General features: G+C 37.7%; 2 protein-coding genes across 2 annotated transcripts; both read left to right on the top strand.

The window, feature by feature from the left end:
- The first annotated feature begins 409 nt into the window (after window positions 1–409).
- On the top strand, window positions 410–6871 carry LOC113670355 (RING finger protein 141). The gene is made up of 7 exons (XM_089183694.1): window positions 410–623; window positions 746–770; window positions 2045–2159; window positions 2894–3043; window positions 3856–3926; window positions 4680–4799; window positions 5940–6871. The coding sequence occupies exons 1-7, from the start codon at window positions 530–532 to the stop codon at window positions 6082–6084; spliced, it is 720 nt and encodes a 239-aa protein (XP_089039820.1). The 5' UTR covers window positions 410–529; the 3' UTR covers window positions 6085–6871.
- A 4168-nt stretch (window positions 6872–11039) lies between these two features.
- Window positions 11040–20192, top strand: LOC113670377 (rho guanine nucleotide exchange factor 39). Its single transcript, XM_089183680.1, has 14 exons — window positions 11040–11466; window positions 12214–12389; window positions 13357–13572; window positions 14287–14405; window positions 14826–14896; window positions 15025–15156; window positions 15282–15316; window positions 15665–15759; window positions 16044–16152; window positions 16722–16810; window positions 17404–17533; window positions 18030–18428; window positions 18725–18819; window positions 19350–20192. The coding sequence occupies exons 1-14, from the start codon at window positions 11424–11426 to the stop codon at window positions 19450–19452; spliced, it is 1812 nt and encodes a 603-aa protein (XP_089039806.1). The 5' UTR covers window positions 11040–11423; the 3' UTR covers window positions 19453–20192.
- Window positions 20193–20472: the final 280 nt, after the last annotated feature.

Raw genomic sequence — 20472 nt, 5'->3', positions numbered from 1 at the left:
TACCAGGATTTTCAACAGTTTACCAATAAAACTATACCATGTTAAACTTAAACCTTAACTTCAGACAAATCTGTCTGAAAACTTTGTTCATGGCGGGAGGCCGGTGTAAATATCTGCCTGCTTCCCAGACACTTTGGCCGCATCCACGTGTTTTAGTGGTTGAGTCTGGATCTGGCTAGTTTCTTGTTCCTGTTTACTTTGAAAAAGTCATGGAAGCGAACAGAGACAAAAGAGCACTTTGATCAGTTGCGACCCTGCAGTTTAAAATGACTATCATTTTTTTTTTTTTTTTTTCATCTTCCGGCGTCTTCCGGCATTATTAATTGATGTCATGTATGCATTTTCGTCCCAAGCTCCATTAAATTCATTCTCCTGTTTTACCTTTTGCGCATGCTATCAATGACAAACCGCTGACAAATAATGAATTTCATTCATCTTCATTCGATCCAAAATGTCCTTCCGGCGTCAACCGTTCTTTTCTCCATTTCCTGATAGTTACTGAGTATTTATACGCACTTCCTTTGCAGCAATGGGTCAACAGTATAGTTTCGCGCTCAAAGTGTTGCACGATCATGCTGTTGTTTTGAAAGATCTCGCGGTTCTCAACCACGAAAGTCTTGAAAGTAAGCGGCAGTGAAGGTCTAGATTTTATTTACACTTTTTAGTTTCGATGGTTTATGTTACTGAATTTCGCAGGGTTTCATAATAACTCAAGCACACACTAATTTTTCTTTCCTTTCTCTAGATGCCGTAGTACATCTAAATAAGACGTAAGTACACTTACTAACGGGAATAATTTAATCTATATTCGTGCTTAAGTATCAGTTTGCAATGCGACGTTTAATTAGATTCGTGTGTTGTTGCAACTTTAGTTGTTCCGTTTTGCGTTCATCAAGGCTATCATTAACAAAATTAGCAATTTTCGATTAATCGCTCTGTAAAAGTAAAGAAACTTCGACTTACAACCCCAAGATTCGTGTCTGTGTGTGTGTGTGTGTTTTTTTTTTACTTAATTAGTTTCTATGCGTTTGTCCAAGTCACGTTAGAGCTGTATTACAAAAATAAATCAAAGGTCAAAAATTCATTTGAACTTGACTTGTTGTTTTGTTCTGCGGCTCACGCTTATCGCAGATAATTAGTCCAATCGTGTGGCCCACTTCCTTTGTATCAATTAGAGTCAAGACAACTCTAAATTTGGATTGATCCATTCAAAGACAAAGCAAAGTTAGAAATTCAGCTTATCGTGCATTGTACTCTATTTCAACTTGCTATTTCAATAAATCGCAATTCTGTTACAAAAAATTGTATGTTATTGTAACAGCTAAAGTTCTGAAACACAAACAAGTGAAACTTGATTTGTAACAACATTTTAGTTACAAAAATTACATCTATATAATAAGCTGAATTATGCATTATTTTTGATTGGTTCTTACCTAAGATCTATTGGAGTATAGATGCATAGGTGACATTTCCATTAACAATTTTTTGATTCTTTGTTATTTAAAACATTTAATTTCCACTAGTAACCTAGACAGAATTTCTCCTTACACCATCAGTACAATATCAAGCAGACAAGTAATGAGAATAAGTAAAATATCAATTAGGGGATTATTGGTTGATCCAATTCCAAATTCTCCAAACTAACAGCACTTGAATTGTATGGCAGACGGTAAGGAGAATAACTAATGAAATCTTGGGAGTTAAAGGGTTAAGAACATCAGTGATATACTCAGCTATGCCTTGTATGCCACTTTTTTGTTCTTAGGACATTTTGACATCATTGGTGATGTATTACTGAACAGATGCACAGCAACATGGCATCTATTTGTTAAGTAGAGCTTACCCATGACACTGCTGAATAATTCTGCATACAAAGAATGCAGGCAGTGAAACCTTTATCAAGCATAAGCCTTCACCTGTATCTGCATTATGAAGGGTGTGTACCCAATATGGCGTGCACTTTAGATAGGTCTCACAGTAATTTATTTTCTCTAAATACAAAGCCGTCACTTGACGATTAATTGCACATTTGATTTCTCTTCAGACTCAGAAAGTTTGCAGAGGGCAGAGGGCATTGCATCATGTTTGCTATAAAGGAACCATCAGAAGAATATTCTCCATATCTATGGAAAGCTACAACAAGGATAGTTTGTTATAAGGTGAGTGGTGTCAGTGCTATATGTTTGGTAAAACCCAACCTTTCACGCCAAGTTACTTGTAGTAAGTCATTAGGGTCTGAATCTATGACCATCTTGTCATTAGTGTTACTAATAATTGACTTTTGGTGACTAGAACTTGAATCAAAGTTGCCATCTCAATGTTCTTCCTGAAAACCAGTGCTCAAGTAGAAAATATGCTTATTTTTGGTTAAGGAGGAGGAGGGCCTCTTTATGCTATAAGCAAAGAAACATTTTTATGACTTTGGAACTTCTTAGTTTGGTTGTTAGCCATAAATCCAAAGAATTCGACTCTTTGGAGAACACATTGTTCCTCTCCCTAAATAGGGCAAAAAATTTGTTTTTGCCAATTGGCTACAGAATAGAAAAGTTAATTTTAGTCTGCCCAAGGGGAATGATGGAACTTAACGTTCTTTTAGCAACCAATATTTCAGACTCATATTCTGTAGAGCTGGTGCAAAACATTCTAATTAGGTGTGACAGTTATAGCCACTGTATTTGGTTGGTAAGATCACAGAAAGCTTGCCGCAAGTGAAAAAGTATACCAAGGAGAAAGTATCATGGCATCAACACTCTATTAGAATATTTTGCACTAGCTCACAAGAACATAGACCAATATCATTACAGGCTACACAAGTCTAAATAAAGATTTGTTATCAGAAATTCAAGCTTACATGCACATGACTGAAATCAAATTCATTTTATCCAATATACAGATTGATTCTGCTAGCACAAATGTTGACAGTGAGAGAATTATGGACCTTCGACAGTTTTGCAAGTTGTATAGAGATATCACAAAGCAACTGCGGCACATGCATGGTGAAGAGGATGAAGACTGGCAGAAAATTGATCCTATTGGGGAAGAGGTATGATGAGCTTTGTCTGTATAAAGCAATCAACTAAGCATGACTTACATTCAACTCTCTTGTAAGCAGCAGAACTGTCTGCATTCAGGAATTTTAAAAAATAGGGCGGATATCAGCTTTAGGGAGAGTTTATGCCTGACTCTTGTTAAAGTAAAATGGACAGCTAGCTTTCCCTTGACAAAAGTGATCCCCTCTGTTCTGTTGCTCTGTCAAAAGTCATGTTTTGTTGATTTACAAATTCAAGACAAATTTCACAGCTAGGAGTCAATTATTATGCATGGGGTGTCTGCTTACAAGAGAGTGTAAGCAAAAGAAAAATTCAAGTTGTCACTTTAAAGAGTGTGTGCATCTGCTTAGGAGATATTGGCCGCTTACAGGAATGTGTAAATACAGAGTTTGACTCAGAGACAAGATCGAGAATGTAAAGAAGGGTCTATAACCAGAACTGTCTGCTTACTAGAGTGTCCATTAGTGAAGAGGTGACTGAAATAGTTAATTTTGAGTTTTTTAGCTAATATGATTGTGCAATCCAAAGTTATACATTTAGGCACAAAACTATTTCACTGTAGTGAGCAACTATATTAATCCTTTCAATCCCAAGATCTTATTAATGATTCTCCTCACTGTCTGCCATGTTAGTTCAGAGAATTTGGTATTTGATCAATTAATAATGCCCTGATTGATATTGGTATTATCTGAAGAAATTCTGTCTTGGTCTTTCATAAAAGTAAAAGTCAGAGTAAAAGTTGTGGTATCAATTTTTTATTTATGACTTTTTATTTAAAGTTCCCATGTCTATTACTACCTTGTAGGCATATGAAACATGTTCAGTAAAATTAGAGGAAATCCATGAATCTCTTTGTGCATCAGTGATATTTACAAGGTATGGTTTAAGTCCAGAAATTTTTAAAATACAGGAAACTTATAGTGCTAATTCTAAGACCAGGAGAGTTTCAATGATAGTGTAAGTTTAAGTTCAAATAACTTTGGCAAGTCTTTTTTGTAAGGGGAGTGTACACAATACAGTCAAGAATCACAGAGCACACCAACATCCCCTGAAGTGCAGTTTTCTTGACGAGGTCTTCAATAACTTTTTTCATAACTGGCTGTAGATGGTAGCATAAAATATACAGACAGCTATGAAAATGGAAGTGGCTCTACAAATCCAAAAATGTTTTATTATAGCAGACAGCTTTAGAGGCCACATGAGCAGTGATGGTTGGCTGTCAACTGGCCATTTTTTTGGTAATCTGCACTTGAAATGATTCAAGAATCTATTTGTAATGAAGCACATTTCATTTGACATGTGGATTGAATTCAAATAAAGCTGTGCACAGTGTATGGTCCTAAGAAAAATTGAGGTTCTGACAGGATTTGAACTGTGCCTCCCAGATATTAGTTGGTTGCTACTACCAACTGAGCCAAAAACCACAGGTTGGAGGAGCAGCAAATTTTAGAGAGTTCTTCTGTTTGAGATTCAGTATATTTGAAGCACAGGAAAATTTAATTTATACATCCCGAAGAACTCTATGGCAAATTGTCTTCTCCTTGTGGTCTCTGTCAATCTGTAGTATTTTCATACTGTAAGTATGATAATTTTTATTTAGTTAACTTTGCACATCTTTTTTGTCCACAGAGTGGATGAAGTAGCCTCAGAGGATTCTAACATGGAGGAGTGTTGTATATGCATGGATCAAAAAGCAGAAGTTATCCTGTCCTGTGTCCATTGCTTTTGCAAGACTTGTATTGAGACATGGTAAGACTTGATAGTGCAAAAAAAAATTCAGATAAAAATTGATTTTAAAGTAGCTATGATTTTATGAGGAGAGACATGGTGGATTCAAGGTAAGAGGTTCAGGATAAAGACCCGTGGGTCATTGTGCATTTTTTCTTGGGCAGGAGACTGCATTTCTACCTTTAAAAGGTGATCATAATATTTGTTAGAGGGGGCCCATCATGTAAAAGTCCAAGACAGAATTTCTCCTTACAGTATTGATACAATATCAACCAGATAAGTGACGAGAATAAAGAATATTATCAATTTGGGGATAATTCATTCATCCACTACTAAATTCTCTGCATTAGCATTATGAAAATTGTATGGTTGACAGTAAGGAGAATTACAAATTTGATCAGGGAGTTAAAGGGTTAACAATACTCTCACAGTGACTCCCTCCAGCCTGGGCCAGTTTGTCTGAAGCTGGGTTAACCCTTTAACTCCCATGGGTGACCAAGACAGAATTTCTCCTTACAGTATCAATACAATATCAAGCAGATAAAGAATGAGAATAAAGAAAATATCAATTTGGGGATAATCAATTGATCCAATTCAAAATTCTCTGAACTAACATTATAAGAATTGTATGGTTGACAGTAAGGAGGATTACAAATTTGATCTGGGAGTTAAAGGGTTAAGGTAACTCAGGTTTAGTGTGATTTCAGATTTGGAAGCTTTAAAAGAAAATTAAGTACCATTCCTTTTGTCTTCAATTTGATGATTAGATATCCCAAAATGGATAGACTGAGAAAATTATCTGAAAGAGGCAGATAAATGTAGGAATAAAGAACCCTGGATTAAAATTTAAGCCTGGGCTAGTCATGCTAATCAAACGCTGGTCTCTAGAGGATTGTCAGGGAAGAATGACAAAATGCTGGAAGGTTTCCCTTGCAACAGACCAGCATCCAATTCACGAGGGGGCTAGCAAGGGGGGGAGGGAGGGAGGGAGGGAGGGGCTCACAATTACTCTCAATGACTTCATGCTACAGAAACAATACAATAAATTATGGTCTGGCCATATAGGCCACTTGGCTTGGGTGGAGAGTTCATTTTCATGATTTTACGCAATCTAGGATGCTCAAGACTTTCAACTACATCATTTATATTTTCTCATAACAGGAGTGATGTGAATGAGACTTGTCCACTCTGTCGTGATAAGATTCATGGGAAAAAGGATCTCTGGGAAATGCCTGAGAGGCCAAGTGACAAAGAGATTGGACAGTTTGTCTTAGGAATGGCTGAGGGGGCAGGTGCTCCCACTTAAATGGTGTGCATCTGTTCTAGTCGGGTTGGAAAAAATAGAAAAAAAAACAGCGAATATAAACAAAAAAAAAATTTCAATTTAATTTAGGTCAGGGTGCACTGCCATTTCAGTGGTTGCAACTGCCATTTCAGTGGTTGCAACATACCATAGGGACAAGTGTTAGCAACAATTAGTTTCTTGTGATGCAGATAATTTTATGAAAATCTATGTGCCTTCTTAAGTATGTTGTGTCTGAGGCAAGTAGTTCACATTCAAAGACTTTCTTATTTTGACAATTGATTGCTGACTGAGATGACGTGCTTCTACAGTATATGCTTAATCAAATGAACATACCTGGAGTGGACGTCTCCAATGTGTGACCTTACAGTATGACTAACCAAGTTGTATTTATTTTACCAGTCTTTTTTATTTTTCTCTTATTGTTCATAAGTTATTAATTTAAAATGAAGTACAGTGCCTTAGCCTTTTTCATACTAAAATATTTTCGAGGCTATCATTGTTATCATAATTATTATTGTTATTATTATTATTATTATTGTTTTTACATTATGAGGTACAGTAAGGCACAGTGTATTTGCCTCATTCCTACTAACATATTGTCAAGGTTATTATAAATATTATTAAAATTGTTCCTATATAATAGGATATATATTTACATCGTTTATGTAAGAAGATAATTTTGCCAAGCTTGCAAGATATGCAGTGGAGCTTTAGTAGAGCTTCAGCAGTTCTACAGCTGGTCGAATGTAAACCTTAATCAAAACTATAATAAAATTCTCGAATGCAATTGGTTATCACCAGGGTTTACAGTCAAGTCGCCCGAAACCTGAGTCATGTTGCCCGAAATTTTAGTAATGTCGCCCGAGAAAAAGTCAAGTCGCCCGAAGAAACAAATACCAAAAAGATCTGAATTTCAGACAGTAAATAGGCAATAACGTTGAGAAATTTTTATCACCAAAGCGCTCTTTGTTTCCGACAACACCAGGAAGATTCTTAAAGCGTTGTTCGTTCCTAACAACAAAAGGGAAACGTTCGTTTCCAACAACAAAATGCAGCGTTTTTCGTTTGGTGTGTAATCGTTTCTTACTCACGGACGTTTCGTAAGCTGGAGAAACTCTTTCTTGGTTTCTAACAATACCACGAAGACTTTGACTACCCATAAATCGATATGCTCGGAATTGAAATATGTTTGAGTAACGATTCTAAAAGCGTTGTTCGTTTCTAACAACAAAGGGAAGCGTTCTCCGTTTCTAACAAAAAAATGAAGCGTTATTCGTTTGTTATGTACTCGTTTCTTACTAAAAAAAATTGGTAAGTTTGAGAAACTTTTTCTTGGTTTCTAACAAAGTCATAAGGACTTTGACTACACATAAATCGATCATATGGTCAGAAAGGCCATATGATCGACCCATAATCGTCGCACTGTAGGGCTTGTTGACGTGGTCTAACTTCATCATCACACTCAATGCAAGGATGAATGTTCAATTGAATCAGTTCGTATTCGTATTATAGCTAGTTTTGCCCTCTTCATATATACTTTGATCGGATCAAAATATACATGCGACCGCCAGAGGAAACAGAGCACAACTACGTAATTTTTGCCCATTTTGATCCTAAGGGAAATGATGCTATCAGACTACTACTGTGATAAAAGTCACAAGCATAACAATAAACTGTTATCTTAAAAATATCACACTTACCTTAAGGCAGGGGTAAGCAAGGCAACAAGTTAATTTAATTTGTATGTTACTCGCTTTACCTTTTATCGACTTGTCGAACGCGACAATCGACATTCGTTTACCAGGTGTTTTCATCTGTTATTGCTAAGAAAGTCACAAATAGACACAACAGAACTTTACTTGTATGTTACGCTGCGTCCGTGCATTTTTTTTATGGAAACGAACAACGCTTACGAAATGTCCGTGAGTAAGAAACGAGTAAATACCAAACGAACAACGCTTCATTTTCTGTCAGAAACGGAGAACGCTTCCCTTTGTTTTTAGAAACGAACAACGCTTTTAGAATCGTTACTCAAACATATTTCAATTCCGATCATACGATCGATTTCTGTGTAGTCAAAGTCTTCATGGTATTGTTAGAAACCAAGAAAAAGTTTCTCAAGCTTTCGAAACGTCCGTGAGTAAGAAACGATTACATACCAAACGAACAACGCTGCATTTTGTTGTTGGAAACGAACAACGTTTCCCTTTGTTGTCAGGAACGAATAACGATTTAAGAATCTTCATGGTGTTGTCGGAAACAAAGAGCGCTTTAGTGATAAAAAAAGTTTCTAAACGTTATTGCCTATTTACAGTCTGAATTCAGATCTTTTTAGTATTTGTTTCTTCGGGCGACTTGACTTTTTTTTTCGGGCGACAAGACTTCGGGCGAGATGACTCTCGGGCGACTTGACCGATTACCATCACTATGGATAAGAAAGCTAAACAAAAACTGATCGATACTTATAAGTTTTTTGAGCCTTGTTCCGCCAATAACAAATGAAATCTTGTTTGACAATCTTAGCAGAAGCTAACACTTAAATTCAAAACAGACCATGTGTTCTCGAAAACTTGATATCTTATCGTGATTGCAAAAACTTGTAACCAGCAATACACGATGTAAATAACTCACTGAAATATCTACTTGACTGTCCGCATTTGAATCAGGTCTCAGACATTACATTATGCATAATGCTTGTTATTGGATAGTGTAATAAGGACAGTTCACACGTCATGGCGGTGTAAGTGGACAGAACGGCGTCATCAACGTACACCACTGTCTCGCATGTCGCCGAGTTAACTGATGTTTTGTTTTTATGAAAACATATAACCGGCTATTAATAATGGTAACAGGACTTCATGTCATCAAATTTTGTCTGTAATCATACTCGTGATTAAAAAATCAGACTCCTACTTCGTGGCTGTCCCATTTTGTTAATCACTTGTATGATCACAGACCAAATTGAACTCCACTTGGCCCTATTACCATTATTAATAGCCTTTAAGTAAGCCCTCATTATCATCTCTGCAGGATGCCATTTCTCTGCCCACGGGAAGATTTGAGGGAAGTCAGAGAGAGGTTTGCTCAGGGCCAAGCACTGAAAATGAGATGCTAAACCCTTGCAGACTTCTTGTCTCCTTGCTTAACTCAAGGCCATCAAGTCCTTACTGCGGGTGAATTAACTATCGTTCCATGGGACTGATAATGAGGTCCTCCTTGCATGCTCTAACTTTACTGATTGATCACTAATAACTAAATTTGAGACAATTTGTTTCCTAGATCAAAGAATAGAATAATTATTTTTTTCTCCTCACTACAGAATGAAGATCACTTTTATAATTTTTTTTTTTTCATTTTCAAAATGTAATTTGTTCGATGAGCATTCAGGCTTCTATTATTTTGAATGTTAGTGATTTTACTTCCCAGGCATCAGTGAGGTGTTTGTAGGCACAAAGTGCAGAAATTGTCTTCCAAGTGCTATTAGTCAAGTCTATTTTGTTGCAAGTAAGGTCTAAACTGGAAAGAAAGATTAAGTTAAAAACAGACATTTCATGCAAAAATGTAGACTAAAATAGTGCAATCTGTCCTCACCTATTTATCTTTAATATTTTCAGCGGCAGTAAGTTAATATTTTAAAAAAATAATCCATGTTGCCGTTTTTCTGTTCAGTTATAGATCTTGGGTCACATCAAATGTGGTAAGAAGGAAACAGTGGCACACAGGCGCAGCCGAGTGTTTCACTCGTGTTCTTACCGCATTTTTACGTCTTCTGTGATTGATTACTGTACAGCATGCAACAACATGGAATCTATTTGTTTTATATGATAAAAAAGTAAAATGTTGTTTATGGCGACGTCATCTAGTTTGCGTCTGTCTTCCATCAAGTCATTAGTAAGAATCAAACAAAATGCGTGCAGAATTTAGTTTTATCATAGCGGAGCTCGCAGAGCGTAGCCCCACAGTTATACAAAATAGTACTGAGTAACCCATCAAGCCGAAAAAATTTGGATGTACGACCGTACGACCGCACAAGGTTCTACTTTTAACATGCGTGGTCAACTGTACCGCGGGCACGCCAACGCCACGGCTTTGTTCAGTAGTCCAGTGGTCAGTGGACTGGGCTCCGAGTTGGACGACCCGGTTCTAGTCCTGGCCGGGACAAGGCGTTGTGCCCTTGAGACGTGCGGGGGAAAAAAAAGCGAGCTCCGCTTTTAGGCTTGGCTAAATCTATATATTATAATTTGAGGATACTGAGACCTGATATCAAGTGCATACCCGGGGTAGCACTTTTGAACATTTTTTTAATTTGTAAGAAGCAAAGAGCATAACAGTATAAATAGTTTTATGAGAGATGGTAAATTTGAATTAGGTCATGAAATAAAGGTTTTATCCTTGAATATTGGAAACAGGAAAACTGTGATTCGTAATCCTTCAAACCTTAAGCGCAGTTAGTCTTCCATTTCCCCGTACAGCAGAACAAAGGAAATTATTGCAAACTAAAGAAGCTTTTGATTTGTAACACAATTTTCGTTGGTGCCTGATTGGAAATGAAAAGAGAACAGTATGGAGTAGTAACTCATGTTGGGGTGTGGACAGTTAAATCAAAGGATACAATAGCATCTAACTTTCCAATTCGATGGGAGGGTGACCTCAGTTGATCCAGAGGCATAAGAGTTTCCAGCTTAATTTTTATTCCTGCAGAGCATCTGGTCACATCCTTGAGTTGTAGAACAAAAACAAGACAAAAAGTATCCATCCATTAGAAAAACCTAGACGATACATTACACTTTTATAAAGGAAGGATGTGCGGAGGCTTTAAATGTTATTTTCCTCCTAATTCCAAAGAATATATTTTCTACCCACCGCTGCTTCCTGTCAAGGCCCTAATTGCTGCTCTCTATTGTCGCCCACTCGCGGGACAAATTATTTACCGTACGCCTAAGTAAGGAAATGTTATCACTCGTCCTGGAAGTCTTTCTCACTTTTTAGCATTGAGCGCATATATTTCTTCAATTGACACTGATTTTCATCGTTGATCAAAGTAAAAGAGGGATTGAAAAAAGATTGATCGTAGGCACAGGACACCGTGAGGAGGGGCACTGGACTAACTTGATGAGACCTTGTACTTCACTGGCCAGCGGAGTTCTTTAGTACCCAGGTCATTTGTCGTTCAGCAGAGGGTGGGAAGTTTGAACGTTAGAATGTTCGTTGTTGTTTACTGTAGAGTTTCCTCAATTTTTGGTTTCTGAAATCTCTTTTAATCGGAAAAGGTGCAAAAAGTCGATTTTCCGTCGTTATCAATTGTAAAGCAGGCGCTGGAAAGAGTGTTTGAAGAAATCATGGCCACGGTTAATGGAAATGCAAGTCCGTTTCGTCCAAAGTGTAAGTTTTGAATCAACTAAGCTTATATATATTGACCTTCACATGTTTTCTTACATACGTTTACGATTCCAAAATGTATAATCGATACTTTAGGGATTTTTAAGGATTTTAATGGCCATTTATTTTATTGCTTACACGTGAAAAACACTGAAAGTTGATCGGAAGTTGGAAACCTTTTGAAATACATTCTGATACACGATTGTTTTCAAGTGTCGAGTTTGCGTATCAGTCCATCTGAAATTTCTTCAGAGAAGGAAACGGATTTAGGGTTGTTCTCGGTTGATTACTTCCGAAATTTGTCATCTTATGTACTCACATAATGTGCGGATAAACAGCTTTTGGTGCCGTAGGTACACGAATACATATACCCTGCAACTTTATGAACACCTCTTTTACATGTGTCGGTATATGCTTGGAAGAGCCAAGTCAATTAGTTCAGTAAATGAACTCGTTCAAATATTTCACTGGGTAGTTTAGTAAATGGTTTGAATCCAGAAGTAACAAGTGATCATGTAGTCTGATCGTTTGGGTGAAAGTAATCCAAGGAATGCCGTCTTGGTCGTTTTTACAACCTTAGTGGAATCTCTACTCTCTCACTCAGCGAGATGCAGTTAGGTAACGGTGTATTGTAGATCTTGCCATGTTTATCGCTCTCCTATTGCTAGTGTATACAAAATATGTAGAAATGAGAGGAGAATTCATGCCGTCATCAAAGCTGATAAGAGTTCGTCTTTCTCCACGTAACAGTACACAATGCCAAGAAGTTCCTGTCTCTTCAACTGTCACAAACAAGTCAGGCAATTTCTGCTGAATTTAATCACATGCTTCGCAGTCAGACTCTAGCCAGAAAGAGGAAAAAGGTCATCAGTGAGATTTTTTCCACAGAAAAGACCTATCAGGATCATTTGCATGCCATAACATCAGTAAGTTAAGGATGAATTCAAAACCTGTGCTCTTAGAGGTAGCCTTCAAGCAGGTCATTATTTTTTGTTTGGGAGGATGTGGACTGAGGCACAAGTGTTTCTTCACCTGCAAGTAAGTTTGAGGCCTTGATAATGAGTGTCAGATTCCCTTGCAGACCTCTGACCAGCTTGCCTTACTCAATGCCTCAAACTTCCTCGCAGTGAAGAGACACTTGTGTTGTGACACTTTGAGAGGAATAAATGTGTTCCTGAAGGCTCTTGTCACAGAGCAATTCTTACTTGTCAGATTTTTTGGTTTGTTTTTTTTAATGGATCCTCAGCTCTTACAGATTTTTTCCTCCATCCATGAGTATAAATAGGTAGTATCAAACTGTACCTTTTATTGGACTACTAATCTTGTGGCAGGCTATTCTGGAGGGATACTAATAGGACCATAAGGCTTACTTTATGATGGTAATAGGACCAAGTGGAGTCCAATTCAGTCTGTATGTAATAACAAATTGGGATATGCACTGTGAAGCAGGAGTCTGATTTGTTAATCACAAGTGTGAATACAGGCAGAATTGGACAACACAAAGCCCTTTTACCAATTAATCAAAACTACTATATCTCATTCTTTCTCAAAAATTTGAGAAAGAATGAGATATCATTCATATGTTTTCGTAAAAAAAAACAACAGTTTACTCAGCAAAATACACACTAACGGCGTGTGCGCATGACGCATACTGTCCATTTACTCAGGCATGATGTGTTAACTGTCCCATAACACTGTCCAATTACAAGCAAGATATGTACACTGTCCTATTAGTACTCAAATTGGGCTGGTGATAACCAATCACAGTCAAGAATTTTGTTATGGTTTTGATTAAGTCTTAAATTCTTAATGTACTTCTTATAAATCAATTAGACACACTCTACATTATTGGGTAAGTGATCAATCTCATCCTGTCATAAATTGAAATTCCAGCAATTTCTTGCACCGCTGCAAGTTGCAAGCATCTTGCCACCAAATGTACTCAACACAATCTTCTCGAATGTGGAGTCAATTCAAGCAGTGAACAGGGAGCTCTTGAGTCATATGGAAACATTAGGCCTTGGAGATGCCTTTTTAGCCTTAGCACCATTCATTAAACTTTACAGCACCTATGCCAACAATTTTGCTAAAGCACAGGCTACCCTGCAGGTAAATGAAAAAACATAAGCAGACTAGTAGACATAAATCCTCTAACTCCTAGGAGTGACTAGCACTGGATTTCTTCTTTCAATATCACCCTTGAATCAAATATTAAATTCACAAGGATAAAGGAAATGATTGCCAATGAAAGAAAATCTTGACTGTTAAACAAGTTCTCTGTCAGCACCTTAGGAAATGTATATTAACCCTTTAACTCCCAAGATCTGATTGTTAATTCTCCCCTGTAGCTGCTACACATTTCCTTGTAAATTAGTTATGAGAACTTGGTGCTAGATCAAGATAGTAGCTTCTACCTGATAAGTTTGAATATTCTGATTACCTGTTTACTGAAAAATGTATGGATATTGTAGGGAGAAGTTTTATGTTAATCACTTTTGGGAGTTAAAGGGTTAAAGAACAGTATGGATAATATGCTTACTGATATTAGGGTGTATAGAGTTAAAATTGCACTTTTTGAATTTTTCTGTTAGCTGCAAATGTACAAATCAGACTTTTTTATCAACCAAATCATTCCATCAGGCAACTGAAACACAAATGTGTTGTTATATTAAGCCACTCTGCACCTATTTAGAAAAGTCAAGTTTAGACCCTGATTCTCTTCTTAAGCCAATGGTAACTGGGCAAACTCCAAAATTATTTCCTGTGCAAAATTATATCACATGACCCATTGATTTTTGTGTTTTTATGCATTTTGTTCTTTAGGAGTGGGAAAAGAAGAGTGAGGAGTTTGTAAATTTTAAGAAAGCGCAAGAAATGCATGAGGAATGTAAGGGACTGAATCTAGGAGCATTGCTGATAACTCCAGTGCAACGAGTTCCAAGGTTGGGATACATACACTTTTGTACCAAGTTTCCAACTCCACTGTACACCATAGCAACTTGCAGTACCGGTTTTTTTTTCTTTTTTTTTTTTAAGGGAGCAGTGGCAAACATAAAGAGTGGCTTGTGAACTTCAAGTGCATCCAGTTTCCCAATGCACCAATTACGTGTTTCTATATTATAAGATAATTCAGTTTAAGCAACTGAGTTGATAATCTAAATTGACCACTGTAAAGAGTTCCTCCAGCTGATGTTTTGAGCATTTTGTCAGCTTTAGGAATTCTTTATGGTGGCCAATTTTCATTATCAACTCAAGTAAGATAATTAAATTGTCTTGTAATGCCTCACACTGACTTAGCACCATAGTTTCCTAAGAAAACTACCCCCTTTAATTCATTTCTATATATAAATTTGTTTTTTCAGGTACAAACTATTACTTGAGAGTCTTCTGAACAAAACTCCAAAAGACCATCCTGATTTTGAGAAACTGCAAGGTATGGTACATGTATATGCGTCTAGCCAGCAGTGTAAGCATTTCGTTAAGGGATAACAAAATAGCAGTGTCAAATAAAGATTAAATTTTTAACTCTGAAGAAAGTTTCATTTTGATTATGTGTTTCAGAAGCTACAACTGAAATCAACAAGGTCGCACATCACATCAATGAGAACATTCGACAAAGGGAAAACTTCCAGAAAATGCTCTCCATTCAGAACTCATTGACAGGGGAAGGAGCCCCGAAAATCCTTGCTCCAGGTAACAATGGAATTAGCGCAAAGAGTGTGATGTGATGTGAACTTATTGCCACATAGTTAATACGATTATTTCAGAGTTAAATTGCTCTGAGTCGTTTTCATCTTCAATTCTTTCTATTTTCTAAGGGCGGCTCTTTATCAAAGAGGGACCACTTTTGAAGGTAAAGTGTTTGTTAGCTGTTCAAAATGTCGCTTTCCAATGCTCTGAGAAAATAAGTGTTTGTAGATGGGCGTGACCTCCTTGTTTTTTCTACTTCAAATTTCATGCTTTTATCTTTCTTTGTGCTTCTTTGAAATCTTTTTTGTTAATTTATGTATGACTCTTAAGTATGAGGCGCGCTTTTGTTGAAAAGTTTAAGACAAAAATCAAGGGTGGGTAGGGTGGCCAATCGGGTCGGAGCGTTTGCGATGGAAAGCTAGTAGATGTAACCTTGGCGAAAATAGAAGGTTTGCAAATGGCCATTACCAAACTTTTTCCGACGAGTTTTTTTTCTGTCACGTGCGGACAGGTGTGTAACCGAGGGTCACAGGAGAGGATGTTTTTTCTTTTTTCCGACATCCTCCTCTATGCCAAGAAAAGTGTCTCTCTGGATAAAGATCAGAGGTATGAAAGAACGCATGTGTTAGCGTATAATTTATTTGTAAAAAGGTTTTTCGCTCATGCAACAAAGAGAACGAAAAGAGACTCACGGAAAACGATTTTTTCCAACTCTTTGCTGGTGGTAATTTAGTACCGTGTATCATTTCAAACCAAAAGTTTCAGAAAAGGAGGAAAACTTGTGGAGAACTTTGAGCGGCTGAAACAGCGCACAAAAATTGGTAGTTGGTCAAATGTTTTCCGTAAACTTGAAGTACAGGTCTTACAAGTTTTTTGCGTGTTGTTCACAGCTCATACTTATGCCGTCGCGTTTTACCATTGATCGACTGCGAACTGGAACAAGTCTTGGGTGGAACGATTGAAAACGACGAAAACACCGGTGCAGGAGCCCTGTTTAAGGTACGTTGTAAAGATAGTACTTGTTCAGAAGGATGGAATTACTGGACCCTAACCCTTTACAACCTGACATCAGTATGCATATTCTGTGTAAACCACAAGACTGAATTAATTAACTTAATCGACGAATACTTAATCACAAACTTCTAACAGTGACAGAACTAAACGGGACGGCCACGCTTAGTAAAACACAACGAGTACATAACGAGTCCAAGTTCCAACATGGCGGTTCTCTCGTGCAGTCGAGCTCGTTTTTTAACTGTCTCTGCGCATGTGCCGCACGCACACCGCAGGTTAATAGGATTGCGGTCTAAACTGCTACTCACCAGATTCCACATATTCTCCATACTGTTCTCTACACAAATCCTAAGGTGCTAACAGGGAGAATTTGTTTAACAATCAAGAGCTTGTGAATGGTTGCTGATCATTTCCCTTATTCATGTGACCTTAATGTTTGATTCAAGGGGGATCTTGTAAGGAGAATTTAGTTGTCACTCTTAAAGGGTGAATTCGTGGTGTTTTTGATGGTAAGGAACTGCTTTGGTCTCAAAGTTATCTCCGTTTTATGACAGATAACTTGTAAAGATAAATCCCTGCTGTTGTTCTCCAAGTCAAGAACCGAAGCAATGACGTGGTTTCGATCAATTCGCGATGCAATAAGGTGAGACGCAAAGATTACAATAGCATTACCGCGAGGACCAAACCCTTACTGAAAATGAACATGCAAAAATTACGCGCTTCTGATTGGCTGAAAACGAGTTTATTTTCATGTAACACGAGAACAAAGTTGTAGCACGCGTGCAAATTTCAAAGAGCGCGCGCATGCTTTCAAAATGTCGTCTGTCTTGACTTTTCTACGGGCTCGTGCAATTTTGTTGTCTTTGTAAAATTTACTCGTGCGTATTTACACCAAACTGCACTCGAAATCATGTTATTACCTATACTAGTAGTCCCTTTTCATATGACCATCCATGAGCAATAATTTTTGGGAATTCTAACGCTTTTCGCTTGCGTGTCATAAAACCAAAACTACAGTAGGCCAATAAGAAGGGGAAATGTCTTTAACAGCAAATGAGAACTCTAAGTAACAAGTCGTGATTTCTTCTAGTTTTGTTCTGATTGGCAGAAAGTGTGGCGCGAGTTTTCTTAACTAAGTGAAGTAAAGTAAAGACAAAGCTTCCCGAGTTACTCTCGACACTCATTAAAAATTCCTCTCTTTTGGAAACATTGTTAATCGATATTCATTTTCTGCAGTGACCTCAAGAGCTGCCGGGCCTCCTTACGAAAGCCGAATAGAGAAGATTACGAACTTCCCAAGCGGTCTACTCCTTTGACTCGATCCGTGGCGAAAAAGGCGCGTTTGGGATTAAGTATCATCCGACAGGTACCGTAACCTTATGATTTCTTTTGGTTTGAGATGATTTCCATGATTAAGTGCATTCGAAAAGCAAGCCAGGGGGCAGTGATGAAATGGCCAAATCTGAAAGTCTGGGGGAGGGGGAGGGGAGAGCTGACGGAAGAAAGTGGTGGAATACACGGGCTATGGTTGACGGGTGGTTACAAAAATCGAAGGGGAGGGGTAGGTGCGCACTTACTTAGATACTGATATTTATCTATTGTAACAAACATAGGGATATGATAATGAAAATGATAACTGAGAATGACAATGATGATGATGATGATGATGATGATATGATGTTCGTTTTCACATTGTGATTAAACAAAAGAAGGAAAGCTTAGGTATGGGTTACTTTCGTGTGATAATTGAATCGTGCAATAAAGCCAAATGATAAAAGGAAGCTTTTTGTTAGGTTCTTCATGTATTTAATTTTGTTTGACCCATACAATTTATCACTTATGATTTCCACGCATATGTGCAGGATTCGGCCGCTGCTGATTGTACCAGTCCTGCAGTATGCATCAAAGACAGCCTTTACCCCCTGAGGAAAGAGCTGCTGAACAAGCCAACGCCTTATCGGTCGACAAAACCAGGCGCTCGAAAAACGCCTAAGAATGGGAGAACGCCAAGCAGCACACCGATAACACGAGTTCGAAGTAAAGAGACTGTAATTAACTCTCCGTGGCTGATTACTGATGGTGCAGCAGATGATAAAAAGGCGAATAACAATTGTGCAAACACAGATGAACTTAAAAAAAAATATTGCGGGGAAACGGGAGAGATGAAAGAAACTGAGGGTGGTGCAAGCGCTGTGCAGAGCTGCATAAAGACGCGTGGACAGAAGAGGAAATTTCCTTTGAAAGAGAATCTAGAAGTCGATGTAAGTTTATTTGTTGTTTCTACGTTCTGTGGTCCTTATTGGACCTACATTTACAAAGGCGACAGTTTTTGATGGAAAAATATGGCAGCTTGTTTCCTTGTTCCATTGCCCAAAATTTAACCTGCTAGTTTTTTAACGAAGAGATTTGTCAAAGAAAAAATTGTTTTACCAAGATGAAATGTTTTACCTAGCATTTGTGCATTTTGAACAACTCATCTTTAATATCATCAGATTTCTTGTTATGAGTTAGTCCTCGGTGAATTACTTTTGGATTTTGTTCTTGCTGTTTTTTTTAGCTCTTCTCGCCGAATGAGGCGGCCAAGAAGCGTTGCCTTAGACCCAAACTGACCGAAATGTCTTGTGTCCATGCAGTTGAGTCTCCTCTTAGGAGGTAGGAACTTCCCGTGTCTGCCAAATGAATTTATTCAAGGAGAATTTTACGGTTTTACTAGTAATTGTTACCTTGCGGAACGTTGAAAGGTGGTGTACGTCTTGTAACCTCTTGTGAAGCAATAGACCTGTAGCAGCTTTTGATTTTATATTTTGAGCGTTTTTCGATTGAGTGTCGTGAAAGCAAAATAAGAGTTATTACAGCGACCAATCAGAACACAGGAAAAAAACCCTGAAGAACCAATGAGAACTCAAAGTAAAACAAGCAAAGCGCGGGAAAAAACGGATGACCAATTCGTGATTGGTGTTAGATTTGCATCTAATTGGTTAATAAGATGGTGCTTCTTCTCTGGACCAATCATGCGCAAAGTAAAGCAAAACCAACGCAATCCCAGATGTCTTTCGATACTCGTTTGAAAATTGCTCTACACTCAACAGAAAAAAACGCTGATTGAATTTACAAAACCGTTCTCATATTAGAATTTTAAGGTTTTCAGTTCTTTTGTAAGGAATTATTTTCTCTTTATGTAGCGCGTTTGACCACGTGAAGCAAACACCAGCTAAACTCAGAACAACAAAGTACGTGGTGGAGGATGAGGATCTCGTGCAGTCCACAGCTTGTGTTGTTATGTGAAACAAGCTTAATTGAAGCCGGCCATTTTGGCCAGCCATTGATGTTTTCAGAACGACGCGGTTATTCGTGTTTAGCGATACAAGCATACGTGCCTTTAGTGCGGTAGAAGTTTCATTTTCTTTGGGGGTTCGGTTTTAGTTATCTATTAAGTCAGTTGTAAAAATGATATCTCGATCAAATTTTGTTGTAAAAATGGAATGTCCTCTTTTGAGGAATTGGGGGCCTCACGATTGTAAACCTGATTTTATCTTGTGAGATTGTAAAATGACTTTTAGTTATTTACAATAAGGTAGAAATTACATGGGATTTTTTATTTTACCAGCTTACGTGCAAATATTAGATAGTGCAATACTGGCAATCAACTGATTGTCGAAAGTTATCCGGGCTTGCTCGGTGTTTCATAACTTTGTTATGTGATTGGTCCAGAAAACTCGTGACTTGATCACCTGCGTTTCCCGCGCTTCAAGCAGTTTGCGTAATTTCAATGTGAGTTCTCATTGGCCAATGATAATGTAAAGCTTTATTTTATTGGTCGCTGTGGTTACTTTAGTTTTTCGCCACTCATTCAAAGACTGCACCAATGGAAACATCGTATCATTAATTAGTTCTACTTATTTTGTGTGATTTTCTGAGCTTAAGGCCTGAAATCACTAAGAGATCAAAAACTTTAATCCAGCGAAAGGACCATTTAGTAAATTATGAACGTAATAGCACCAATAAATCGATGATTTTTTTTAAGATATGCAGCTCTCATTTTTGCTGGACTACCTCGCTATGACGAAGAGCTACCGCTCGAAGCAACTCGGCTTTAGAAACTCTCTGACAAGGCAAATTTAAATTATCATTTGATAAAACCAAAATTTATGACCTGGTTACTCGATGTTTGTTTATTTGTTTTAAGACCAGAGCAAGTTGTCGAGTTTTAACGATTCAGCTCAACCTCTTTCCCATAAGGCGCCATCAATTTTGAATACCGAGAAGCTACTGGGGACAAGGTTGAAGATTAGCTATCGCCAGACC

The sequence above is a fragment of the Pocillopora damicornis genome, chromosome 10 (assembly GCF_964200805.1).
Source record: "Pocillopora damicornis chromosome 10, jaPocDami1.2, whole genome shotgun sequence".
Lineage (NCBI taxonomy): Eukaryota > Metazoa > Cnidaria > Anthozoa > Scleractinia > Pocilloporidae > Pocillopora > Pocillopora damicornis.
Note: the sequence above shows the minus strand (reverse complement) of the source record. Positions and strands in the feature narration are given on the sequence as shown.

Excerpts from the sequence above, each read along its gene's own strand:
- LOC113670355 (XM_089183694.1), top strand. The coding sequence starts at position 530 with ATGGGTCAACAGTATAGTTTCGCGCTCAAAGTGTTGCACGATCATGCT. Across the intron at positions 771-2,044 it reads GTAGTACATCTAAATAAGAC|ACTCAGAAAGTTTGCAGAGG; the intron begins GTAAGTACACTT and ends ATTTCTCTTCAG. Across the intron at positions 4,800-5,939 it reads AAGACTTGTATTGAGACATG|GAGTGATGTGAATGAGACTT; the intron begins GTAAGACTTGAT and ends TTCTCATAACAG.
- LOC113670377 (XM_089183680.1), top strand. The coding sequence starts at position 11,424 with ATGGCCACGGTTAATGGAAATGCAAGTCCGTTTCGTCCAAAGT. Across the intron at positions 15,157-15,281 it reads CCCGAAAATCCTTGCTCCAG|GGCGGCTCTTTATCAAAGAG; the intron begins GTAACAATGGAA and ends CTATTTTCTAAG. Across the intron at positions 18,820-19,349 it reads GTTGAGTCTCCTCTTAGGAG|CGCGTTTGACCACGTGAAGC; the intron begins GTAGGAACTTCC and ends CTCTTTATGTAG.